We start from the raw sequence: 27,270 nt of genomic DNA on the forward strand, positions 1-27,270 counted from the left end.
CAATCTAAAAAAAAAAAGTAAAAGAAGAAAATAAAAATCGTTGGTCTATGTACTCGTAATAAGTAAACCGAATAAGAGGTAATAAGAGAAACCGAAGAAAGAATTTTCATCAAAATTCGATGGAAACAAAAATGAGCATAAATAAAAGATGGGTCTGTGAACAATTACAATAACGGTTTATTATTTCAGTGCGGGAAACGTGTTCAGCGTTCAAAAGTAAAAAAAGAAACGAAGAAGAAAAAATAAGAAGAAGATGTAGTAAATAATTAACTACGTTTATCGTTTGCGCGCATGTCCCGAGACTGTTTTAACAGTCGAAATCTAGAATCGTTCGGTATCGTATCGTATCATAATATTATTATGTTGTGTAGCGGCGCTCTCGACCGCCCTGTTTTTTTTCTTTCGAGTTAGAAGACATGTTAAACGTATCGTATTATGGATTAATAATCTTTTATAAAGATGTAAACAAATTGCTATATAGGTGACTAATTTGTACAATGATCCGTAGAAGATATGCAATATGTACGTAAATACACTAAGAGGAATTTATCGGAGTCTTCTAAGGTACGTTAATTATAAATAATTCGAAAAATAAAAGAAAGAAATTTAGCTCCTATCATTCAAAGGAGTAGACAATTTACGTTTACATATAAATATAATTTTAAATATTGTATCTAAAACGTTATATATATCTATAGTCATTTCTACGCGACGTGTACGGTACACTTTCAAAATGACGTTTTACTACTCCATATTACTTTGATGGTTACACTATCGAACGTTCCCATTGTTTATTTTGTAAGATAGATGTTTATTACTCGTAGCGATATGTGACTTTATTCGTGTGCGTAAAGTTTTTTTTTTTCTTATTTAAACATTATCATCTATATGACAGGTGATTTATGTCGCTAATGAGAACTTTACAGTCGTATTTATATGCTATTTTTGTTTTAATTATTTCGTCATCTTGTGTCTCAGCTAATTATTATTTAAGGACTGTTTATATCTTAATAATTATTTTAGTAATTATTTCAATGATTTCCAACGAATTATCAATTCTCAGAGGATAGTTATTTAAATGTAATTATTAAACAATAATAATAGTAGTATTATAGGAAATTTCCAATACTTAATGTTTGCTTTTACTTATCTCTACATATGACCCAACACATTTTTCAAGATATCGTCCAGTAAATCCATCGATTTGATTCTTTGAATATATATTTTTCTTATGTCTAAAGTAAATACAAAAATTAAACACTTTACAATTACTTATATAAGTTTTAAATGAGTAATATTTCAACAATTTTATTTATCTCACTTTTGCAGATGAATATTCGGCTGTATGGAATAGTTGGAGCTATTACAATACTTTTAATTGCCATTTTTGGTTTAGGCGTGATAGTTAAAATTTTTATTTGTTTGCTTGTTTTAATCCTAGGGTAAATATATATTTATATATTTATATTTCTTTTTAAATGATATTAATCCTTTGAGTGTTACAAGTGCATATATGCGTTTATTGATATGAATGCAGAGAATACAACAATTTGTAGGCATAGATAATTGTTTCTAGTCTTGTCGCACCTAGATTATGCTCAAAAATAACTTTCTCGTATTATTTCATTTGGAAGATTAACAATGATAACTTAGTTGCAGTTACTATAATCAATTGACAGAGCATACGCTACCCAAAAGGTATTCCATCCCAGCAAAGTGCTTTGCCTAAGAGTATTTAGCACTCAAAGGGTTAATAAATATAGAATAAGTGTAGAATAATATACTTACTTTAAACATTGTAATTCTATGTTGTTTATTTTAGAATAATGATTTGTGTAAATAGAATATCTACTCTTAGCGATAATAATTCTCTAATATCAGAGCGAGAGGATATAATCAAAAAGACTGATCAATTTCGGCAGGTATATATTAATATTATAAAATTATTTCTTTTTATATTTCTTTTCTATTTTAATTTGTATCACTTTTGTTTTGTATTTACAGTATATTTTTAATTTATCCAAGGAAAAGATTACTTTTACATTAGATAGAAGAATAACTGGCAGCCGTATTATTGATGAATCTTTGCAAGTACATATATATATACAATAATTATTAATAATTTTTTCATTTAACACGTTACTTGCCAAGTTGCTATCAATCAAGTGTCATTTCTACACTATGTATATATTGAAAATAATACATACCGTAAACTTTAATATAAATTATATCATATTATTTAGTCATAGAAATGAATTTCAGCATATACCAGAAATGTGACTTGCACTTGACAGAGAACGTGTTAATAGTTTATGTCAAATTAAATAGTACCTTAATGTATATATTATTATTTTCTGTTAGGAAATTTTAGATTTTATCATCAGAGATTATGTGCAAAGTTGGTACGGCTCTATTACAGACGATAAAGAATTTCTCTATTCAGTTCGCAATAATGCTCAAAAAATTGCCATCAATATAGCAAATCGGTGTGTAAAATATTAAGGCAGCAAATACAAAAAATAAAAAAGGTTAAATTGGATAGTCGTTGATTAATTTTGATTAGTCTTTGCATTATTCAGCATATTTTTTTTTAAAATAGGATAAAAGCCGTTGACTGGATACCATATTTAACTACGCGTCTTGTTGATGATGCTGCTTCGCATATGAGACTGTATCGTCAAGCTCGAGTAAGGATTAAAGAACTTAGAGCGCAAAAATTATATAAAGGTAGCGCTAGCTCTAGTACTTCAGGTGGAACGCCCAAAAAAGTGCCCACACATAGGCGGAACAAAAGTGAAACAGATATATCTTGGAACACACAGTCTAAATTTTACATTCCTAACTTATCATCTCTCATTGAACCTATCGAACTCGGAGATCAAGGCGAGGAGGAATCTTTAGAGAAAATATTCTTCGACCTTGAAGTGCAAATGGAAAATAATTTGATATGCAGAGATATTGTATGCACAAACAAATCTCAAGAGAAAGAATTATTATGCGAAATATCAGAAGATCTCTTATATTTAATATTGCCACAGGAAGATTACGATTGTTTAACTGTAAGATATTTTTTAAAAGAATTATTAGCGAATGCCATAATTAGACCATTGTTGAATCTATTCTCCGATCCTGATTACATTAATCAGGCATTTATATGGCTGGTAAGCTTGAAATTACAAATTTATTATAACAACGTATATATTATTTTAATATCTTATGAGTCTTAAATTATAATTTCAGTGCAGTAAAGAAAGTGGATTGCCAAGTGATATCTTTTTAACGGTAATTAGAATGACTGATAATTTGGAAGAATTAGTAGCAACTAAAAATATTATTTCTAAGGAAATAGCACACCTGCGTTCAAAAGATTTAACCGGGGATGATGATTTGTCAGCTAAGCAACGATTAAGTAGTTTACTTTATTTTAAAAAAATTTTGGAGGCAAGGATTGTTGGAATGCAAGAAGGTTTAGAATCAGAAGGAGATGGAATTGGTACTCAACCAGAATGGAATAGATTAATTGTTCCTGGTCAAAAATTAGTTAATTTGCCATTAGATGAATTGTTAAAGAATAATATTGCACTTAGTTATTTTATTGATTATATGACTTCTATAAATGCCGAGGCATATTTGTACTTTTATTTAAATATATATGGTTGGAGAGTATCAGCGGAGCAACAAATAGCAGATATTCACTTACAAAAACTACAATCTGGTCCTTCGACCTCAAATATTGCCACTACAAAACGTAAAAATGTAGATCTAGAAAATTTAAAAGAGGCTGCTTTAAAAATTCATCAACAGTATTTAAGCGATAAAGCGTCATCTAAGTTACAGTTGGATGATGTATTAGTAAAAAATTTAGTAATTAAAATAAAAACTGAAACTGTTAAGGAAGTCTGGTTTGATGATCTTTTAGTTTGTTGTTACGAAAAATTACAAAACGAGGAAAGGTTTCTACCTAGTTTTAAAAAATCACTTGCCTATGTCAAGCTTCTTGCTGAATTAGATTTGCTGAAAGATCCAACCTCCGAGGATGATCCTAAATCTTTAAAAAGTATAAATATAACTAGCGTCAATGATGAATTAAGCACGTTGGCAAATTTAACGGAAAACTATGATAACAATGAAACGAATATAACAGCAAGAAAAGAAAACAAATTTAAGTCAAATTCTTCGTTAAATTTGGCAGGTACTGTTGAGTCGAGCGAATTGAAGTCGTGCAGTAATATAGAAAAAAAATCTTTGAGTAATACGAAAGATATGAAAAATATTCAGAAGGAACCGAGCATAGATTTGGATCAAATTAACGAAGGAAAAGATGCAGCTTTTTATTTAGATTCAAACTCAGATCAAAGTATTATGTTGGATGAAAATAATTGTGATTTAACTGTTATTAAAAAGCTACAGCAAGGTCGCTTTGAAATTACTGCCAAAATAATTGAAACCGGTATTGTTAATGATCGTGGGAAAACGTATGGCATATATGCCGTCGCTGTTACCAAATGTTACGATTCGGGTTATCAAGAGAAATGGCACATTTATAGAAGATATTCTGATTTCTATGACCTATATCAAAAAATAAAAGAAAAGTATTATGACTTGGCCAAAATTCCATTTCCTGCCAAGAAAGCCTTTCATAATATGGAAAGAACTGTGTTAGAAAAGAGAATGGTAATGTTGAATGCTTGGTTGCATCAACTAACGAAGCCAACAGTTGTCGATGGTCACATGGGCTTACAAAATCTCTTATTAGCATTTTTAGAACAAGGAGATTACGACAAAGGTGTTACTGGAGGTCAAATCTCACGAACGGTAAATTTCCCATGAGATAATTTTTATTACAAACATATATATTAGATTATATATCTAAATATTTAATTGTACTTTTCTTACAGTTAGATAATTTAATGAATCCTTTAAAAACATCCATGAAAAGCGTGACGCAAGCAGTCAAGACTATGCCAGATAATATGTTAAGTACGGTAGATGGTGTTATGGATAATATAAGTAAATTTTTTGGCAATCCAAAAAAAACGAATGTATTTTATGAACACGCTAAAGTTGGTGCTAGCTTGGACGTAGAAGTAAAGATGTTTTTTTTTATTCATTCTGTAATCATTTATCTTTACTATGTAATATAATTAATTATCTTCTTTTCTGCTTTCAGACTAACGATAATATTCCATTGAGGATAATGTTATTATTAATGGATGAAATTTTCGATTTAAAAGTAAGAAATCAGTGGTTAAGAAGAAGAATCATAACTTTATTAAGACAAATTATTCGTACGATGTTTGGTGATATTGTGAATAGAAGAATAATAGAATATGTTTCACTCATGACTAGTCCCACAAAAGTAGCTGGATATTTACGATTTATTAAGTAAATATTTAAAATATTAATTAATTAAATTGTTTAACACTATATTTCCCCAGTTATACTAATGTGTATAAATTTTCAGGAATAGTTTATGGCCGAATGGTATTAAAGCTGAAAATAAACCTAATCGAGATTCGGAAACAAGAAATAGAACTCGAGTGGTAGCCAAAGTAGCATTGCTCTCTTGTTTTTCAGATGATTTGAAGCATATCATAGGTAGCGAGACAACAAGACATGGGCTTCTAAGAGTGTTTGAATTATTTCAACAACCTGTATTAAATAGAAGATTATTATACGTATTACTCGAAGGAATTATAGAAACTTTATTTCCAAAAAAAAATATAGGAGATACGTTTAAAAGAGTCTACTCTACGTCTTCTCGTTTGAAAGATAATAAAATGAAAACGTAACGGGTTTAAGGATGAGAAAAAGATGCAAATTTTTTGGAAGTGAAATTAAATAATTAAGACGCAATCGCATCTAATTTAGACTCGATAAAAACGTTTTGCATTAACAAATAATGAACTTGAAATAAAATGAAAATGAAATTACACTTTTTGGAATGGATCTTCAATAACAATCTAATATATTTATATCAGCTACAATATATTGGCTATGACCAATTTAATATTTAAGATAGATACATTGAAACATACGTTGTGGTTTGCATAAGTTATCGCAATATCGCGTTGTATTAATTTATATATTTTGTTTTTTCTTTGTTTGTTTTGGTTTCTTTTATGCGTATATTTTTCATTGTTATCTGATATTTGTATTAAGAAATATTTTGGAATTTAATAATTTGCATTAATATTGAATTTTACTATAATAAGTTCAATTATAAGTAGTCAACTGCCTTGCCTCGTTGAAAAACTAGTTCCCGTTAGATCACTAAAGTTAAGCAACGATAAGGCACGGTTAGTACTTGATGGGTAATCACTTGGAAACACCATGTACTGTTGACTCCATAGAAAGACATCGGAAGTGTGAAAGGTGTTATTAAGGTTCCTTAAACTCGTAAAAGGGAGAGTAATAATGATAGTTGGAAGTATAAATATGAGGCGAATGTAACCGAACTTAATTATTTTACAACCTAATAAAAAAAACATAAGGAAATTATATCTAAATAGTAATATCATAGCAGCTATTATTTAATCTAAGAGGGATCAAAGTAAGAGTCAGATAATCTTACAATTTGGTAATATACATATTTAGTAGGAAGTAAGTACTTGTAATCTTATGGCCAAGAAAATGTTATTATATGAGTTTGATGCCGTTTAAAAAGATCTTTATTGGATTAATATTATTGACGATGTAATAAGAATAACACAAACATTCCCCATTTGCATTTTAATATACTTATGGTTATATGTAACAATTGTCTTCTTACAAATAATCAGGATTGAAATAAGATAAAGATACGTGTAACTGCTGTCCATTCAAATTCCCATAATATACGAAAAAACATGTGATTATAAAAATAATATATATATCGATATTTATTAAATTCATTAATTTATAAAAATACCAGAAGAGTGTGTGTGCCATTAATATAGCAGCAATAATTTTATTTGTTAAGCAAATTACGTGGTCTTCGAAATAGTATTTAAAAGAATTTACAAGAAAGAAAGAAAAAAGAAGAAAGACAAGCATAGCATATATTTAAAGACTTATATATAAATATAATTTCTGTACAAAGTGTTGTATATTAATGTTATATGTAATTTCTCATGTGTATATATACAATAATTTTTATTCCATCAAAGAGCCATGTTTAAAACATTTTACTTATTAAAATGAATTGTTTATAATTTAGAAATGTTTCATTTATGATATTTACGAAACTCTAACAAGGTAGATAAAATATATATTTAAATAAGTTTGTCTTGTAAAAGAATATACGATAGAATTATCTGTGCTGTGAAAATCAGAGGAATAGTATTTTGAAAGATGAATTACACAAATTTTTTCCTAAAGCTGGCGTATGTTATAATTTTTTTCTCAATTAAAAACATGAAAACAAAAAAATATATATATATCCATTTTTTATACATCATATTAATCTTTCATTCTCTAAATTTTATTACATTTAAACATTTCCAAATAATATATTTTATCATATTTAATAAAAAATATACAAACCAATAAGATTCTCGTACGTACATAAAATCAAAATTTAGTTCATTTTGTGTGATTCATCTTATGAATAAAATATAAACAAACGATATTTTTTAATGAATGTATAGTAATTTATATTTTACATTTTTTTTTTATTAATAAATTCTCTTTGGCTATGCAATACAATTAAATCAAAATTATTGAAAATATTTTAAGAACTTAATTGTGCCAAGTATAAATTTCTACTACGTACAATACAAAATATTCTATAATCGTTATTACTTGTATTGGCAATATGAAATGCTTCCTACTGAATGTAAAGGAAATGCAAAACTCAGTCTTTTGCCCATTACTCTTTAGACTAGGCGTGAGGTTCTTAAGGAGTATTTTGTAATTATTTTATTACTATGCCTGTGACACAATATTTTCTGCGCTTAAAAAGAGTGTTAGAGTGTTATTAGCATTGTACACTCTAGTTGACGCATTCACCACATAAAGATTTAATTGTACTTCGTACACTTCCAACTTCAAATAATATTACTCACTTATATTGTTGGACAAACACCCGCAATAACTCGTCCATAAGCTCGTTCCGGACCCAAATGAATGGATTTCATATTAATGTATACATTGTTTATGCAACCAACATATTGAGACTGTGATGTGCTGCCACGTAATCTTCTACCCAGCATAGGATGACCTCCAATGAATATTGGATGCTTTGACAATACTGCTGCTACATTTTTACCACCAATTCCTATTGGAGCAGCTTTGTGATCAACGGATAAAAGTACAGCATTTTTCTGTTTTACAGCTATTGCGAGAAAAATGGAAGATAAGTATCTAGGTAATAGATAAATCTACATATATCAGATATAAAAAATCTATATTACCTCGAATATTATGCCAATTACCATCACATAAGGAATTAGGTTTGGATGGTTCAAACGAAGTTTCTATAGAACCTTTAGTGGTCTTAACAAGAAATTTAACAGTACCATTAATCATCTCCAAAACTAGATAATCGCGTTTACCATGAACTGACAGTAAATGTCCCGAAGTTATACGTGGTTTTATGTCCATTTGAATGTCCATATTACGCCCAACAGTAAATCGATCAACTGGAAAGAGTTATTATTATTTTTGATAAATGAAATACACGAGTGTGTATGTGTGTATAATTACATGTATATATCACTTACTTGCTTTGAACAGATTACTACCGTTTCCTGGGAAGAAGAACAGCCCTGGTTCTATTCGCGTTGAACATGGTATTACACCAACTTTAATTGCAGGTTCACCAACAGGTTGACCGTTCATCATAAAATTGCTTAAACATCCGCTGAACATTGTGCTTAAGCCCTGAAAAAGTAGTTGTATTTTATTATATAAGTATAATAAGGAGTTGATTTAGTATATGAAAATGTAAAAGAATTTATGTGAAAATTCTTCAATTTTTTAGTATGCTAAATCTATATACACTTATTTATCATGATATGCAATTCTGTATATAAATTTGTAAGCTCGTACTATTCTTGACTGCGTCACGCTAAACAATTCTGGTGATACACCTCCTACAAAAAATGGTGGATTAACACTGATAGCTTCAGTGTTTCCTTGAGAAGAGCCGATTACTGGTGTTTCATTATCTACAGAAAGTTGTCCAAGTTGTTTATCCCTCTTAAAAACAATATAATGCCATTGATTATCATTTATTAATTTATCGCTCATAAGTACAACTGGTCCACTTCCACAGTCAAATTTGTAATGAATCTTGAAAAAGCAGATATTATTTTTATGACAATTTACATTCGAATTAGAACAAAATAGTATTTTTAATGTTATACATAATTTCTCTTACCTTTCCGTCGAGAACATATAAAGCGATCATATCTTGTTTATTTAAATCTGTGGCAAAGAAAACAGTTCCATTGTCAGACATTGTTTTAATGTTAATTTGGAAGTCATAGTAATCTCTATATCTTCCATTTATAGATCTATATTCCAATCGGCTGTTGTTTGTAGTACCTGAATATAATAATAATATTAATAATAGAAAACTCTATTAGAATCTATAGAAATAAAGTTTTAATGAATATTAGTTAGTTATTATAGTTTTGATGTATAAACATGTGCATACCGAATCTCCATGCATTTTCGAGGTCAGGATCGGTAGCTGGATAATAAGGTAAATGACATTGGTCAACAGTTTGAGATAGAGTTGGTTTTGGAGTGGTTGTTGTAATTATTTCAGTTGTTAATTCCATCTGATGAACACGTCCTTCCAAACCAGGTTCTTCATCCTCATCTTCCTTTTCTAATTCAATGTCCACTATATCTGGGAGTAAATAAAATATATATAATTATTTCTAATAAACATACATTTGAGATTAACTTAATTACTAACTAATTTGTGTTGTGCCTTCAGTAGTGTCATCGGGGTTTTCTGTAGGTAACAGCGGTATCCAACCATTTGTTTCTGGCTCATCAATAGAGGTAATGGCTATACGAAAGAATGTTTACTTGATAGTTTGTTATTTTGTAGCTGCAGATAAAGAATTTATTAAAAAGATTAAACGTACGTGACTGTTCACCGCCTTTACACTTTCCCAAAAATACATGAGGTTTTTCAGTTGTGTTAGCAAAATTAATAATAATCCCGTTCAAAGTAGCATCGCCGATACAACCGACGAACGGTGTTCTTGCATTGTTTTGAGATGTTTGTAGCAATGCTGGTATACCACCGATGTAAAGATTTCCATAAAGAATATGAAGCGACGGGGGTGGTGAATCGGTGCTATAATTTTTAATGTCATCAATATCAAGTCTCAAAGATGATTCATTATGTGTTGCCGTGACAACGTGCCACTCATTATCATTGAATTTGATTTCGGCTGGATCAGTTCTCAATTCTTCCCCTTGACTTTTAAATATTAATACACCGTCGACAAGTTCCATGTAACTTGAAGATGTTTGATCCGGATTGGTGACATAAAATATGAGTCCATCATTTGCCAGTGTTTTGAATTTCAAATTAATTTGAAGGAAGTTGGATACCGAAACGTTATTCCATTTCACATATCCTGGCATATTTTCTTCAAAAGATACCAAACTAGCGAACTAAAATTAAAAATGAATTTTATCTGCGTTGATGAAACGATTAAAATAAGGTCAATTTCGGGGGGAAAAATAAAATAGATAATTTACCCGAGCTGGACAACCAGGTATAACTCCAAAGGCTTGTATGTTGCTACTAAGATCAACCGATGTATCAAGAATAACGACATCATCGATGCATCCCTCGAAACCACTATTCGTAACTGGTTTATAAGGATGCTTAGCATTAGGTGGATATCCTCCGAAATAAATATAATCCAAGGATTGAAGAGTTTTAGTATTGCCCTTAGCTTCACCTCGTGAAACCATTGAACCATCAATTTTAAGAACACCAATCTTTTCAAATCTCAATGCTTCTAAACTGTGCCACTCGCCATCATTAAGTTTATTGGTTAATGTCAGAGAAACTTCACCGTCGTCAAGATCGTACTGATATAGTATCTATAAAAACGATTTAAGGGAGGTATTTATATTTTTGAAACATGATGTAAGTAGTTTATATAATAATGTAAAAAAATATTTATAACCATACCTGGCCATTTCTCATCTCCAAAGATAAGAACTGTTTACCCTTGCCCATTAGATATATCAAGCCATTATCCGCGAATGTTTTGAATTTTAATTTTATACTAAACTTTCTACTATCCTGTGATATTTGAGCATTTCGTTTACTTAAAATTGCATATCCATGCTTATCGAATCTAAACCCTGTACTAGATTGGAAGTTTATCAATTTGTCTCTTTCGTTAGCACCTTCTCTATTATTTTCACCATCCATAAAGTTCCAGAAAGAAACTGGCATATCGCCAATTACTAATTCTTCCATTTCACCCTCGAAAGAGGATGCTGTTACTGCATCTTGAATATTAAAAGAAGAAGGATATCCTCCAACAAATAGTTTTGAATGTTCTTGATCGACGTTAAATATAGAATATGCTCCTGGTAATACTTTTTCCGTTTCATACTCTTTTTCTCTGCCCTCGCCAATATCCTCGCGTACTATTAATTTCACATTTTTTCCAGTTCTATTTACATAATTTATTTGATTATTTACAATAATCTATTGATCTATTTATTATCAGTTCAACATTCATTAATTAGAAATGTACTCACCTATCAATAATTATCTGACGCCAAACATTATCGGATACAAATTTATTACTAATAACTTTCATTGGTCCAGAGCCAAGATCTAGTATAAGTACTGGATATCCGCTTTCTATTAAAAGTGCCATAAAGTCATGCTGTAATAAAGACAAATAAGTATAATTTTGTATAATTCACTTCAATTTTGCTAATGTTCCATAACTTTCAAATGAAAATATTGTATAATATTATTACTAAGTTTAATTCTTAGGGATGTTTTTTTTTGGACAGGTTTAAATTAAATGAACAATCTCTTTATCCGTTGAACGTTTCGTCCCTATATTTGGGACATCCTCAGCAACTCGATAGTTATGTTCACTAGTCAACCTCTCACATCATTTTTCATTACAGTCATAAGTATTTACTATCTTATATATAGAGTCAATTTTAAACCATAACTTTTCGAAGTATAGTGTTCGATAGTAGTGTTCGAAAAGTTATGGTAGGATAACGGTTTAAAATTGACTCTGTATATAAAATAGTAAATACTTATGACTGTAATGAGAAATGATGTTAGATTGACTAGTGAACATAACTATCGAGTTGCTGAGGAAGTCCCAAATATAGGGACGAAACGTTCAACGGATAAAGAGATTGTTCATTTAATTTAAACCTGTCCAAAAAAAAACATCCCTAAGAATTAAACTTAGTAATAATATTAGGAAAATTTTGGATAAGAAAAAAATTTATTATATTAACATTGTATAATATATTATTACTTACTGTTTTTGCACGTGGTAATTTGACTTTTTCTTCATTTCCAAGATATAAAAGGAAGCCATTAGTTTTATTCGTACGGAAATATAATGAAATTTTACTAGATGTTGCTAACAGGGGTAAGCTTTCTGGATTTTTCAATTCCAAAGTAGTGTTTCGGTAGAAGGTCAGACCTGTTTTAAATCTGTCTGCTAATTCTCTAGCATTTGCTATCTTGTTCTTTAAAGCATTCATTTTATTTTGAAGATCGTTTCCTGTTTCATCCATCGCTTTTTGGTTTTTACTCAAATCGCTAAGAAAATTGTTAATATTAGGTGCCATTTTACTGACAACGTCCAATTGTTTCTTAGCCTGTGAAATATCTCGTATAGATTCGGACATATCCCTTATAAGCTGTTTAGTTCTTTTGAGATCATTTGGTATACTTTCGATTGTACCATTTATGTTTTGCATAAGATTTGTTATATTGTATTCTATTTTAGTAGCTTCACCGACGGCATCACGTGCTACCGATGATGATTGCGATGGAATACTTGAAAGCGCGCTAAAAATTAAAATCACCTTTGATATAAGGACATAATTAAATTTTTCTTAATATTACCTAGATAAGATATTACATAATACATGGCATAGTACTGTTTTTTTTCTATGAAAAGGATCCGTTAATCACTGGTATAATAATGTCGTAATTATCGAATATTCTGTATACAAGGTGTCGAGGTTTTTTCGAATACGCTCACAATGTTTGTACGAAAAATCCTCAAACATCCTGTATAATCTATTATTTGTAATTAATAGAAGACAATTATAATATTTATATCTTACCTATCAATATAATCTAATAATCTTTGATTGTTTTTATTTTGAGAATCCGTAAATACTTTTTCAGCCCTTGCAATCTGAAGATTTTCTTCAGATTTTCCTGTAGTTTCTTCCAATACTATTTCTGCAGAGGCAAGCAAATTTGCAGATTGATCGAGAGAATTTTTTATTTCTTGTTCTATCGTGGAAAACTGTTGCAATAAAAAAGATTATACCATAATTAGAAAATCACAATAACTGATTCTAAATTGAAATTGATTCTAAAATAAAATTATGTTAAAATGATAAATGTATCAGTAACTTACTGATGCTGTTGCATTATTAGTAGCATAAGAAGCATTAAGAGCAGCATGATTAGCTTCTTGGATGGCCTTTTCAATATTCCTATATGCAGAAACAGCACGTACAGCATTTGTATTACGTGTATCTGTCAATAGATTGTCCAATTTTAAAGAATGACTGTAAAGAGATTCAGCATGATCATTTGCTTTTTTTAAAAGACCTTCTAAATTAATAAGCTTTTCGTCATTTTGCAAAATGGTATTGTTTAAATCCATGACTATATCTTGCAATGTATTAGAATCTGTGGAAATATACATTTTCTCATGATATATTCTATTAGCAATATAGTATTTTACAAACATTAATAAAATAATTCCAATAAAATAGAAATAATGAAGTTTACCTAAAATCTTAATATTAGCATCAGTTTCATTTAACAGTTGAGTTGCATTTTTATTAAGTTCCGTGCCAGCGTTTAGATCCTCTTTAGCCTCAGACGAAATATTTTTAACGGTATCAAAGTTGATAGATTCCGCAGCCATTCTATTATCTTTATTGAGATCTTCAACATCGGCTACTGACGCTTCAGTTTTTTTTGTTATATCAAGCAAGTCATCCATTTTGGTACTAATATTTTTAATCTTGTCTTGTAAATCTGACGCCATTGAGGTCAGATTATTTATTGGAGAATTATATTGTAACATTTCCGATACGAGAATATTAGCTTGATTAGCTTGATCGATTGCGTTATCGCGGAAATTAACGAAAGATACCTCTTTTATTTTGTTCAGAATTTGTTCTGCCTTTTTTACCGTATTTTCGATTTTACCACCTGGTCTAAGCTCTATATTGGTAGCCAATGATTGCACTTCGGATACTATTAAATTAACTAAAGCTATCTCACGTATTACATCTTCCTCTAAAACAGTCATATTATTTAAAGTATTTTCAGCACCGAGTTTCCATTTGATACTATCTTCAGCAACATAATCGGAACGACGTTTTTGGCTCGATACTTCTTGTCCAAGACGCGATAAGTTTTGTTGTAACGGTAAGAAATTAATTCTTTTTGGATCAAGTAGCATAACTTCTGAATAAAAGTCATTGACTGTGTCGTTAATGAATTTTAAACGCTGATTTGTAAAATAACTTTCAGCTACCATCTGTAAAAATGATATGTTATACAAAACGATTATTTTCAAGATACATACAAGTATAGCATAAAAATGTGTATATAGAAAATAATAATCTTCATAGATAAAACTTACATTGTATTCATGAAATACAGGATTTAGAAGATCTGAGAGTAAATCAGTAACATCAAGTAAATCACCGGTACAAGAATCACATGCAAAGCAACCTTGTCCTGGGATCAAAACGTGACGATATGGACAGTGATCGCACTTTTCACCAATAACACCAGGAAGACAAGAACACTGTCCCGTAGTTGTGTTACAGGATGCACCAACGGAATATCCAGTATTGCAACCACATGCTGAAATTATAAGAAAAAGTAAAAGAAGTAAATGTATTGTTTTTAACAATATTTTTTCAACAGAATTTATAATTATCTTAAAGATTTATAATATGTTTTATCATTTATCTTGTTTATACTCACATGTACAACCATCTGGACCATAATTCCAATAACCAGGAGTGCATTGATCGCATCTCCGTCCGGTAACACCGGGTTTGCATTGGCACTGGCCAGTTGTTTCATTACATTGTTTGCTATCTGAAGCAATATTGCAATCGCAAGACTTACAACCTTCGCAAGAATCAAATCCATAATGATTTTCTAGGCAAAGATCGCACTGTTCACCGATAACATTTTCTTTACAATGACACTGACCAGTGTGATTATCGCAATGTTTCATTCCACATTTGTTACACGAACAACTTTGACAATCTTTTCTTTCTACAGCATCGCCAAAATATCCAGGCGCGCAATAATTGCAAGCTTCTCCATGCGTATTGTACAAACAGTGTAAACATTCTCCAGTGATAGAATCACAAGAATCAACTTGATTAGTATCAATATTACCCGAACATTCGCAAGGCTTACAGTAATCGCCATAAACTTCTGGATTTCCATAGTATCCGGCAATGCAAGTTTCGCATCTTGCACCATAATAGCCAGGAAGACATTCACAGCTGATTTTGTTACCTTCTTCATTTACTTCGCAATCTAACGCAAAATTATTAGATGCGACAGGAAGTGGACAAGCACAAATTAAACAATCTGAAGGAGTGCCGATAGTTGCATTTCCGTAATATCCTTGTTGGCAGAATTCACAATGATCGCCTTTGGTACCATTTTTACAATCCTGTAAAAAGAATAATGTATCGTTCACTTGTAAATTCGTTTGTCTAACAAACTTTGTTTAAATTTAAATATTTCTTTGCATAAAAAATATACTGAAAGCATTCTAAAGAAAAAGAGACAAAAATAAGACATACGTGGCAGACGCCGGTATTAACATCGCAAGTATCCGCATGACCATTACACTGACATCGTACGCAATATCCTCCGTAAGGACCTGATTGTACTCTGTAATATCCTGGAGCACATTCTTCGCAAGATAATCCTTGATAATTTGGTGGACATTGACACTGCTCTACACTACTGGCTGGGATACTGTACTCAGCAGAGTATTGTTCTGTTGTAATATCAATGCTAACATAGGACAATCTGAAAAAATAAATGAATATGAAATATTAATAAAATAAAGAGAAACTATATCAAATAGTTTATAAATATTAGTACTCACGTAGCCAAAATGCTAGGGTTCCAGTATGTAGCTCGAATATATATACCTTGAAGATTATCAAGAACTACCATAATTTGTTCTCTAGTAACACTTAAGCGACTTAGTGTCACAAAGTTGGTTTCTATAAGCTCAACAGATGCTACAAAATTTGTAAAAGAAGGTGGTTGCTCGTCACCATAGAAAAGAAGAACTGTATCTGGACCTTGAAGAATTACATCCGCCGCACTTACTGCTTTTCCAAATGGTCCAGTATTATAGCTTATCGTATAATTTAAAAATCCACCATATGAAGTTAACTTTTTGCCAAGATAACTTTCAGGAGCTGCAAAGTACACGATATTTTCCAACATGTCATTAGCTATTAGATCAGTGATTATAGAAGTTGAATTTATTTCCTGAGGTATCGTTGTTAGAAATGATAAATTTCCAGTCTTCTCATTTTGTACTGCAAGTTCCCAGTTGTTCATATCCAAAATATGAGTTCTGTAGAGGTTTGCGGAAGTACAACGTGTTGTTTTTCCAAAACAAAAGCATTTTGTACAACCTTCTTCGTTGCTTGCTTGAATGTTGAAGGTTCCTTCTTTACAAACATCACAAGCAGAACCTTGAACATTTTCTTTACAGAAACATTCAGCAGTATACTGATCGCAAATATCTAATGTTGTTCCTCGTACGTCACAGTCACATTTTTCACAGTGAGGAAATTGTGAATATCCAGATATGCATTTGTCACATTGCCTTCCAACCACATTTTCTTTACATCTACAGTTGCCATTAAACAAATCACATTGCATATCGCCATTGATCACGCCAAGAAAAGAACAATTACATTCTTCGCATCCAATTATGTGATCAAAACCATAGGTGCCTGGTTTACATTGATCGCAACGTTCACCAATGACTCTTTGAGGGCAAATACATTCACCTAAAACATGAACGAATAAATCATAATTAATATAATAATCATGACAATAGTATATAAGAGAAATTGAACACTACATTAATTGTAAACAATACGTACCAGTTTCAGGTTCACAAAGTATTTTACTGGGACAAGAACAAGGTTTACAATTAGGAAATCCATAATATCCTGTTTTACAAATTTCACATCTTCTACCAATAATATTAGGTTTACACGGACACTGTCCTCCAAACTTCTCACATTTAAAACTAGTTGTACCATAAATGTCACAATTACAGGATAAAGCACGATTGTTGTAATTAGCGGTCAATGAAAATATGGAATCTCTACAAAATCCTTCTTCTGTTACGTTTATATAGAAATGATTATTACCACACTTTTTAAGGAATTCCTTAGTCTGATCGAACTGTATTTTTGTTAGAATTTTATCATTATATTGGTCTGCAGGTACGACTAATATGTAATCCAACCAAATACCATTTCCACTGCTTTCTTTAAATGTAATCACAAAGTTTTCAATTAATTGAAATCGAGTATTGCCATCTACTTGTTGCACAATGCTGCGACAACCACTGTTACTTGGACAATGGGGTACAGAAACTTTAGCTTCATAAAACTTTCCATTTTGTACTAGTACGTCTAAATCAAATTTTGGATGATCTGGTTGATAATATTGTACGATGAAAACATAGTCCCCAGGTTCTGGAACTTTGGCATGAATATCTACCATTGCATCTTTATCATTTAAATAAATTAGTTTAGTGGTATTATCGTAAATACCGTATGGCCGACTATCCATTTCAATAACCGCATTATTAGATTCAAATTCGATCTTTTTGGAATCGGGTGCGCTAGGGAAAAGGCCTTGTACGCATTTACCATTTTTTCTAACACAGACAGATTTTGGTTTGATATAATCTAAGGACCAGCGATGATATGGAATAGCAACGATTGAGTGAATCGCAATATTTGAAGTAGATTCTCCAGTTAAAACTATGCTTACGTAATTTGACTGGAAGTTCATAATGGCAACTCTATCATATGTATCGGTTACAACTTGTCGACAAATGCTTGTATATCTGCAAGGATAAAGTGTAACTTTGCCTTTTCCAACGGTATTTGCTTCGATCAATAACACAGAAGTCTCGCTATCTTCTGCAGAGGTAACGTATGTTATAACAAGCACATGTGGGCCTGGTTTAGATATTCTAAGTTCAAAGTGAATCTCTTCTTGACTATCATTGATAACTGGCATTTCTTCTGCATCGATTTCTTGAAGGGTCTCTTTATCTGAGAAATATTCTGTCAAAGATATTCTTATGTTGTTGTCATTGAGAAAACCTCCAGTACCGCGAACAGAATCAAAATTTATTAAGTTGGGATATCCATAATGACGGCAGAGTCCTTTATAACCAACTTTACAAGGTATGTTAACATCTTGAGTTAAAATAGTTGCTTCATAATATTCTGATGGTAACAGAACGAAATAGTCTAGGAAAAGACTTTTCTTATTAGCTATACTAATAGTCCAATACCCAGGATTCATCACCATAGGTGAAGGATGATTGTCATGGGCTCCTGCAACTGTAACGAACGATGGTTTCGTCGTTGGCTTAAATTGAACTTTAAATTCCTGTTCCACTTCAGCAGGACTATCTGGTGTAATTTTAATAGTTCCAAGAATCGGCTCATTGTTAGGGTTGACATACCGCATAACCATACGATATAAAGAAGATTTATGTATATAAACATTTTGAATAATTTCGTCTTGTAGAGTAGAAAATACGGCATATCCTTTCCAACTATAACCTGGGAAAAAATGTTCTGAAAAGTCATATCGTACTTGACTGTTACTAGAAGTTCTGCCATCTTCTACTTCATATTGGAATTGATGAAGAGTTGGAAAATAATGTGCCTCTAGAGGTTCTTTACATGTCAAACCCGTTACGCGAGGCTGACATTGACATTGTCCAGTTTGCTTGTCACAAATAGGATTAACAGATCCACCAATATCACAGTTGCAATCTATAAATTATTATTTACAATAATAATATCTATTTAAATGCATAATAACAAATATTTGAATTGAACTCAAGTGATTATCATAATTTACCGGAACAACCGAATAAATTGTTCTCTTGAAGATTATAACTTCCATCGATGCATCGACTGCAACTTCTATCGGTCACTCCAGGTTTACAAATGCACTGACCAGTTTTCACGTCACATTCACCAATACTCCCAATAACACCCGGTATATTACATTGGCATTCTAAAAAAGGAAATATTTAGATCACCTAACTATTAAATATTGGAGACAAGGAATGAAAGACTTGAATTACCTTCACATCCTTCTGCGTTATGTTGTTGCAAATTCCAATATAAAGGTTTGCATTTGTTACAAATCCTTCCTTCCACACGGTTCTTACATTGGCAAAGTTCCCCTATTGGTAAACTACCACATCCTTGGAAAGTTTCAACAATACCTGCTGGATCACAATTACATCCTTCGCAAGTTGGGAAATTATAAAAGCCCTCTTTACACTGATCGCACCTCGATCCATCAAAGTTTTCTCTGCATTGACAATCGCCTTCCGCATCGCAGGATACGCCAATTGCTCCATGGCTGTCACAGTTGCAAGCTGCAATATAAAATTCAATAAAAAAAACGCTTTATATAAAAAAGTACACATCTATTTTAATAAAATATATATCATAAACATCAATTTCTATAAATCCAATTCGTACCTATGCATTCTGGATACATGTAATATCCTGGACTACATTGATCACAGGCCTTTCCAGCAAAATTTGCAAGGCAAGAACATTTTCCTATGCTGTCACAACTAATGGAAGAAGAACCAATGGAACTGCAGTTGCATGGTCTACAGTTAGGATATCCATAATATCCATTAATACATTGGTCGCACCTAGTACCACCATAGCCCTCTTTGCACAAACATACACCGTCGTTTTTGTTACAAATTCCTTGTTTCGTACCTCTTGTATCACAGTTGCAATCTAAATAAAGTAAATAATAGTCATATTAATTTTGTAAAAGTATCACTTTTTTCTTAATATTCTTATCATACATACATGTACATGAAGGATAGTTGAAATAACCGTCTTCGCAAATATTACAAGTTCTTCCACCATAATTATTTCTACATGTACAATTACCAAAAAGAACATCACAAACATTATTCCGAGAACCAAGTTCGTTGCAGTCACAAGCTACAAATGAATATTATTTTTACAATAATATTTTAACGTCAGATCTTTGACATTATATTCATATGGATGCATATTTTGGAGATAAAACAATTTAGAAATATTTTCTAAGACATACTTACGTAAGCATTCAGGGAAATTATAATAGCCTTCTGCACAGAGATCACAGTAATGACCGGCATAGTTTGTTTTACAAGGACATGGGCCATCTCCTGCTTCACAATAATATCCATCGGTTCCTTGTAAATGACATTCACAAGGACGGCATTTAGGATATCCAAAGTATCCATGATTACATGTATCGCAATTTGGTGGCGTAAATTCCTCGCGACATTCACATTTACCAGTAGCATCAGCACAATTTCCGGTTGAATAAAAGTAATCACAGTTGCATGCTACAGCAAAGTACAATTATTAAAATTAACTATAATACAATTAACGTTCTTTTTAAAAACTATACGATTAACTTACGTTGGCATACATCAGTAGCATTGAGAGGTTTATTCAGTGGTCTATAGAATTTCGGTTTGCATTCATTACAGTTAATACCTTTCGTATTGTCTCTACAATTTTGACATATTCCACCACCTTCATAGTTTCCATGTATGTCCAAAGACAAATGCTTTTCATCAATTTTCGGATCATAAATACATTCATCCGAGTGACCGAAACAATTGCAAGCTGAAATATTATCAATTATAGTCGATGTATAAGTAAATATGTTAATGTAGATTAAATTTAATTAATGACACATACGTTCGCAGGTAAATTTCTTAAAAGACGTAGATTGTTGCCATTTCTTCTGTTCAAAACCTTTGCAACAGGTCGCACACTGTGGTCCACAAGTGTTGTGCTGACATCTACAGACAAGTTTATTTGGTACGCTAGGATCTTGGATATCGCAGGTATCCGCATGACCGTTACACATACATCTACCACCGATACTGATGTCTTTGATTGAATAAAAATACTAAAATATACAGAAAATGATAAATATTTTTTACCTATATATATATATATATATATATATGTAAATATTTTATTATTATATATATATATATATCATATCATATATTAGATTATTCTTAGTACCGAAACAATAATTATTACACACACATATTATTATTATTATAATATAATTATTACATAATAATAATATATAATACCCCCATATGGGTAAGTCGTTCATGCGAACCCTTTGCATGGACAACCCGTATACGAGTCGCTAGTAATGAAAAACTAATTAACAGGTATTTTTAATTAAAACACAATAACAGATTCTTACTCGTCTCGTCACAGTAGGATCCTGACGAACAACCGACATAAGATGCCCCAATAAGTTCTTTGTTCTGAGAAAACGAAAGCGCACGTTGGTCGCCCTCGTCCATTCTTGTAATTCCGATGAATTAAAATAATGTTTCGCCGATGGACGATTATTCAAGATAGAAATCGGTATTTCACCACCCTCCAGGGGTACTATCTTCGAATATTCAGTAGTACAAATAACACTATCGTCTCTAGTAATGGGTTTATGACTATCAACGCCAAAAAATGTTACGCAATCGCTATCGGATTCCGCAAAATATTGCCAAGGTGACCAGGTCTTTCCATGATCTTTTGATTTTTCAAGTACCCACAGCCCGGGTCTTGGTGAATTTGCCATACGCACGTAGACATACGCTACGTGAAATTCCTGTTAACGAAACAGTAATAATACAATTGCAATATATTGGTTTACTTATACCCTAATTTATATACATAAATACATATATATTATACATGAGTACATCTTTATTAAAACTATAATTAAAAAGATAAAAAAAATAAAAGAAGAAAGTTGCTCGCATGAATGTGTAAAAAAATATTTCAACTTCACTTCCGCCAAAAAAAAATATATTATCCCGTTGTATCGAGTAAAATCACGACAATAGCATTAATAGAGATAACGACAAGAAGAATCATTGATAAGCTACCATTGACCCCAGATTATGATTTCCTCCGTTCTATTCCTCGTGATAGAATTTAATCAAAATGTGAAGGAATAACGATGAATCCTTCGGACAACTAACAGTTTTTTTTTTTAAATAAAAAATGATTGTGATTTAGATGACAAACATATTCAACATGTTAAAATGTGTAATAACAATTGACAAAATATTCGCATGGTAATTAGAAACTTTATTTTTTATTTTACTACGGAAATAACGCGAAGATAATTATTTCCGGCATGCAGGAAAACGCCTACAACATGATAAAAATTTTTTTTTTTATAGATAAAATACAGTTGCACGCTAAGTTTGTATCTTTTTCCTGCTCGTTCAGCCATCACCCTCGAGTATAATTTTTCGTAACAACATTTTTTTATGATTATTTTAACATTAAATAAATTAATATTTATATTTAATATTCAAATTAATTATATAGTATAATTAATTTTATTTTTTCATTAAATATATATAAATTAAAAAAGGAATAAAAAAATTTAATCACGTAACATATATTTATTATATATTTTTTCTTCTTTTTATCTTTATTTTCGGTAACTTACTTGACCCAAATCAATTGTTAAAGTCACTTCATTGTATTTCATGCCTCTAGAAAGTGGTGGTGATTGCCACCAAGTTTCCATACCATCGACAGCATATTCCGGAGGGTGTTTTTTTTCCGGACTATCTGGATCGCAAACATCGCATACCTGAACAAAAATATATAGGAGTATTATATGCAAGAATGTGTTAGATTTTATAATACACGAGATCAATCGTCCTAATTATATTTGTTTTATTCGAATCAAATTTAATCAAACATTAGATTTTTTTTTTTTAATTTATGATGGGTCACTAAAATTCCATGAAAATATTCAGAATAGAAGAAACGAAAATTTAAAGTGTATCGAGAGGTCACGTTATCTCTCCTTTTATCGAACTTCTTACTTTGACTTTTTAAGCGCTTTATTTCGTCCGCTTACAAAATGTTCTTACGATAACGAACGAATATCTTCCTCGTAGAAAGTGTGAAAAATAAATAACTTGAATACTTTTGATAATTATATCGCATATATAATACTTATAAAATTTTGTCATCTAAAATATAATATCGAGTGATATCATTATTGAGTTTAAAAAAAAAAAAAGATAAAAAAGTCGCAAATGTATTTAATATAGTTTCTCGTTGAAATAATTCAACATTATAAATTAACGTAGGCCGGCTGTTCATTTGTTATCAGAAAGATAATCATCTGCTTCATTAATACGATTTATAATTATTAATTCTTCGTTTTGTTTATACCAAATTAAATACGATATTAATGAATGAATGAAAGAAGTATACTGTTTCTCCCTTACGATTTCATTAACACACATTTCTCTTGCGTGATAATGCTGATCTTTTTGAAGTTATTCCTTTATCGTCTTTCTTCCCAAGAAGTGATACGAATGAAACACGAACGTTATATCCTTTATAAAAAAATCGTTAACCATCGTGCGACTACATTTATATATAGTCGTGTTATAATTATTGTTTTCTTTTTTTTTTAGCAGATGAGTAGTTAGAAAAGCAAGGAAATAGTTGAGCAAGCAAGTCGTTGTTTCTTCAAACCGATAAACTCTTGGTCTCGAAGAATCAAAGTAGATAAAATTCAGTTCAACAGAACAAAATATATAGAGATCACTCTACCAATAAAAATATAAAAGAAGAAATCTGTATAAAGAAATCTATTTGGTGAAAAATTAATTGAAAGATATTGGCGATTTTATGGAATCGAAAAATGAAAGGACAACTCGAAAGGAAATTAGTAAAAATTGGTGTATTATATAATTTATCTGATAAATATTTGATTAAATATTTTCTACCTTTTTGACCCATCAATAATAAGTATATTTTTATATTAAACTTTATTCGCGCTCACCTGTCCTTGAATTAAATTGATGTCCTCATCTTGATCGGCATTCGCGCCAACAAGTTTACAGTAAAGTTCTGGTCCAGGAGTATCGACTCCGCACGTGGCCGAAGCAGTGATCTCCTTGCCCTCGGCAAGATTGAAATACGGTGGCGTTAAACTTTCGGACTTTGAATTTTTTACCAATAGACCGATCAGGAGAAGATGTGTTATTACGTGTAACCACCACCACCCTGACATCGTGACAGAATCGATCAACGATCCACCACCGCCGGTCCGTCCGTGGACGACCGACAACCGAGATCTTCGATTTTATCAACGATTCTGTTTGAAAATCCTACCTACTAAGGGCCTTTTATTTCCTCTCTCTCTCTCTCTCTCTCTTCTTTCTTTCTCTCTACCCACACTCCACTATTCTCTTTCGTTCTTCTTTTCTCTCTCCTCTTTCGAGCACGTAACGAAAATTATGCGAAAGAAAGAGAAAGAGGAACCAACGCGAAGCGTCATGAACGATAATATAAGATGTTCGAGCGGCTTCTCGATGCAGACTGTCAAGCCAAAGGGTCATCGAGAAGCAACGACTCGAAGGAGGGTGGGGGTGGGTGGCTCTCCCCAAGAAGGATGGTCCACACATGCTGGAACCACATGGTATCCTTTCTACACGTGTGTGTATACATATCCTCTTATGTTATATCCATTAAACTCTATATAGAGCATCTACTATGCTAACATTTATCATTGTCTTCGTTTCTGCGTTCGTTCATTCATTCTTCTTTTTCGGATAAGTTTGACCTAGTTTAGGTTTAACTATTAATTATCACGTACATATATATTTTTTGTTTACAATTAGATATAGAAAAAAAAAAAAATATATATATATATATGTACACACCGAAGGATGATCTATCGATCGATCGATCTTTACCCTTTTTTTACCAATTTTTTTCAATCTTCGGTTGTTAACATCTATTTGGATAAAATTTTTGCGATAACGCTAATTACACGGAAATCACGAGTTTATTATATTTTACTTGGCATTTCATTTGGCGTTCTTCTCTAATTGCAAAGATCATTAGCCTTTTACTGTTAATGAACGTTAATTGTATAAAGTCATTCACCGCGAACGACTATTCAATTTTGTTATATTGCACGATCAAGTTAATTAAAATGCGCGCCATTTCAATCGTTCCTTTTACGAATCTATATAAATGATTATTTTTTTTTTTGTATTTTTCATCAAATGAAATTCTGTTTAAAAATATTAGTATTATTGTATAAAAGGAAGTAATCCTACATTTAGACTTACGTGGTTGAATGTTCTTTTCAAGATGTCTATTTGAAACTACTCAGATATACAAAATAATATTATTTTCTTCAATCCTGTTTTACATTATAATATCTATAATACAAGGAAGAAAACATTATACTAGAACTTAAAAGTACAGATATGATGAAGTTTCCTAATAGTAAAATATCAACAGAATCCACCCATATGGTAAACACTCTTACTGAAATAACAAATATCGACATTTCAGATCAAATTAACAATTATTTGTATTATTCACTGTTACTCTGGTTGTAAAAAAAACTTACTTAAGTTTGATAAAGCGGATATAAACCAAGTTAGGGGTGAAATAGAATCTGCATTTTTAGCTCTAATAATTGTCACCAATTGCATTATTTTACTAGACGCAGATATGGGAGTACACATTGGCTAAAAAGTGATATTTCCGTGAATGTTTATACAATGATGATAAATTCATGAATGGACATTGAATAATTATACTAACCGTTAAGAATGTAAGAACAATCTTTGGTATAATTTCTGATAGAAAACAAATGCTCATTGTAATATATACAATCGTGAACAATAAGCTCCATATATTCATTTTTCTCGAATATATTAATATTAAATACATTAAAATATAGTCTTGTATTAAAATAACTGGATATTCAAAATATGATAATAGGGAATACCTATTAACATAATTGTAACTTGCCACTATCGTATAACTGCAATATTAAATTATAAGTGTATACACATATATACATGTTAAAATAAACTTCTTTTTTTCGTTCTAATAAAATATTGCATATATCATAAGTTGCAAGAAAATATAAAGTAGAATAATCAAATATTACCTTGTCAATTCTAACGATAGTCCTAAAATAGATATTTGTTTGGCAGACTTTACAGAAATTAATTTAAAAATTTGCGGAACCTTTAATATAAAGCACATGGCTATGATGAAAATGCTTAAAATATCAGCTAATCGTTTAAGATTCATTTCCATTTTCTTAGCTTTTAGAGACTGTAACAGATCAAACGTACTGTTTAACTTAACAAATATTATAATTTACTTATTATAATCTTATAATGTGTCCAATATGATAATCATTATCTACATTGCGTAATGATTATCAGAACAAATTCATCAACTTACAGTGTTAAGAAACTATGTGCTTTATTATATTATTTGTTTCACTTATAAAATTATAATTACATTAAGAAAAATTGGATATCCTACACTCAGTTATATCTAACTTTTAATACTGAAACCACACTAAAAATATGCCATATTTATAATTATTTCTGGCATTTCTACATTGTTGGCACCTAAAAATACAATCAAGTTAAAGTTACATACTTATTCCAAGAAATATATACATACTAGTATAATAAGAATATTACATTATGTAATTTTCCGAATTAAATTTGTGTATGTAATCATTTTATGAAAAATTGTGACAGAATTTTTTTTGTCAGACATCTTGACTACATTACATGCGCAGGTTAAATGATTTTAAACGCGGCAACTAAGTACTGCAATAGTCATTAACGAACTAACTATAACTGGTACTTC

At 31.0% G+C, this 27,270-nt stretch overlaps 3 protein-coding genes across 9 annotated transcripts; 1 reads left to right on the forward strand and 2 right to left on the reverse strand.

Moving 5' to 3' along the window:
* LOC106784081 (sorting nexin-13-like) lies at window positions 1-6,795 on the forward strand. 4 transcript variants are annotated; one of them, XM_014743205.1, is made up of 11 exons: window positions 1-78; window positions 190-564; window positions 1,330-1,442; window positions 1,823-1,922; window positions 2,005-2,091; window positions 2,362-2,486; window positions 2,600-3,161; window positions 3,241-4,815; window positions 4,899-5,087; window positions 5,171-5,385; window positions 5,465-6,795. In XM_014743205.1, the coding sequence occupies exons 2-11, from the start codon at window positions 514-516 to the stop codon at window positions 5,790-5,792; spliced, it is 3,345 nt and encodes a 1,114-aa protein (XP_014598691.1). In that variant the 5' UTR covers window positions 1-78; window positions 190-513; the 3' UTR covers window positions 5,793-6,795. The 4 variants fall into 4 exon arrangements, with proteins under 4 accessions (XP_014598691.1, XP_014598692.1, XP_014598690.1 ...); XM_014743206.1 differs by having other exon boundaries at window positions 76-334; window positions 482-564; XM_014743204.1 differs by having other exon boundaries at window positions 76-564.
* LOC106784080 (laminin subunit alpha) lies at window positions 6,725-25,786 on the reverse strand. Of its 3 annotated transcripts, XM_014743203.1 has the most exons (33): window positions 25,713-25,786; window positions 25,299-25,606; window positions 24,416-25,198; window positions 23,057-23,203; window positions 21,794-22,201; window positions 21,265-21,478; window positions 20,980-21,189; window positions 20,631-20,903; window positions 20,374-20,511; window positions 20,026-20,298; window positions 19,620-19,919; window positions 19,391-19,549; window positions 17,377-19,302; window positions 16,356-17,280; window positions 16,045-16,276; window positions 15,203-15,911; window positions 14,853-15,079; window positions 13,988-14,747; window positions 13,608-13,885; window positions 13,306-13,493; window positions 12,487-13,024; window positions 11,731-11,861; window positions 11,150-11,642; window positions 10,708-11,058; window positions 10,083-10,620; window positions 9,908-10,003; window positions 9,641-9,838; window positions 9,362-9,528; window positions 9,031-9,273; window positions 8,703-8,862; window positions 8,394-8,621; window positions 8,046-8,314; window positions 6,725-7,928 (listed from the first exon to the last, which is right to left on the reverse strand). In XM_014743203.1, the coding sequence occupies exons 3-32, from the start codon at window positions 24,644-24,646 to the stop codon at window positions 8,046-8,048; spliced, it is 11,010 nt and encodes a 3,669-aa protein (XP_014598689.1). In that variant the 5' UTR covers window positions 24,647-25,198; window positions 25,299-25,606; window positions 25,713-25,786; the 3' UTR covers window positions 6,725-7,928. The 3 variants fall into 3 exon arrangements, with proteins under 3 accessions (XP_014598689.1, XP_014598687.1, XP_014598688.1); XM_014743201.1 differs by having other exon boundaries at window positions 6,725-8,314; XM_014743202.1 differs by lacking the exons at window positions 25,299-25,606; window positions 25,713-25,786 and having other exon boundaries at window positions 6,725-8,314; window positions 24,416-25,238.
* On the reverse strand, window positions 25,724-27,270 carry LOC106784084 (PQ-loop repeat-containing protein 3). Of its 2 annotated transcripts, none has more exons than XM_014743211.1 (6): window positions 27,099-27,270; window positions 26,851-27,023; window positions 26,549-26,718; window positions 26,197-26,419; window positions 26,000-26,120; window positions 25,724-25,914 (listed from the first exon to the last, which is right to left on the reverse strand). In XM_014743211.1, the coding sequence occupies exons 3-6, from the start codon at window positions 26,698-26,700 to the stop codon at window positions 25,781-25,783; spliced, it is 630 nt and encodes a 209-aa protein (XP_014598697.1). In that variant the 5' UTR covers window positions 26,701-26,718; window positions 26,851-27,023; window positions 27,099-27,270; the 3' UTR covers window positions 25,724-25,780. The 2 variants fall into 2 exon arrangements, with proteins under 2 accessions (XP_014598697.1, XP_014598698.1); XM_014743212.1 differs by having other exon boundaries at window positions 25,732-25,914; window positions 26,911-27,023; window positions 27,099-27,268.

The sequence above is a fragment of the Polistes canadensis genome, unplaced genomic scaffold (genome assembly GCF_001313835.1).
Source record: "Polistes canadensis isolate GaletaPanama2010 unplaced genomic scaffold, ASM131383v1 scaffold_30, whole genome shotgun sequence".
Taxonomy (NCBI): Eukaryota; Metazoa; Arthropoda; class Insecta; order Hymenoptera; family Vespidae; genus Polistes; species Polistes canadensis.

What these genes read in the sequence shown, in the direction of transcription:
- LOC106784084 (XM_014743211.1), bottom strand. Translation starts at nt 26,700, where the DNA reads ATGGAAATGAATCTTAAACGATTAGCTGATATTTTAAGCATTTTCATC. An exon ending in CTATCGTTAGAATTGACAAG is followed by an intron (nt 26,420 to 26,548) that starts GTAATATTTGAT and finishes TTAATATTGCAG; the next exon opens with TTATACGATAGTGGCAAGTT. An exon ending in ATCCGCTTTATCAAACTTAA is followed by an intron (nt 25,915 to 25,999) that starts GTAAGTTTTTTT and finishes TTGTTATTTCAG; the next exon opens with TAAGAGTGTTTACCATATGG.
- LOC106784080 (XM_014743203.1), bottom strand. Translation starts at nt 24,646, where the DNA reads ATGTCAGGGTGGTGGTGGTTACACGTAATAACACATCTTCTCCTGATC. An exon ending in CATGTATCCAGAATGCATAG is followed by an intron (nt 19,920 to 20,025) that starts GTACGAATTGGA and finishes TTTATATTGCAG; the next exon opens with CTTGCAACTGTGACAGCCAT. An exon ending in TGAAGGCACAACACAAATTA is followed by an intron (nt 9,839 to 9,907) that starts GTTAGTAATTAA and finishes ATTTACTCCCAG; the next exon opens with ATATAGTGGACATTGAATTA.
- LOC106784081 (XM_014743205.1), top strand. Translation starts at nt 514, where the DNA reads ATGCAATATGTACGTAAATACACTAAGAGGAATTTATCGGAGTCTTCT. An exon ending in TTATTGATGAATCTTTGCAA is followed by an intron (nt 2,092 to 2,361) that starts GTACATATATAT and finishes ATTTTCTGTTAG; the next exon opens with GAAATTTTAGATTTTATCAT. An exon ending in GGATATTTACGATTTATTAA is followed by an intron (nt 5,386 to 5,464) that starts GTAAATATTTAA and finishes ATAAATTTTCAG; the next exon opens with GAATAGTTTATGGCCGAATG.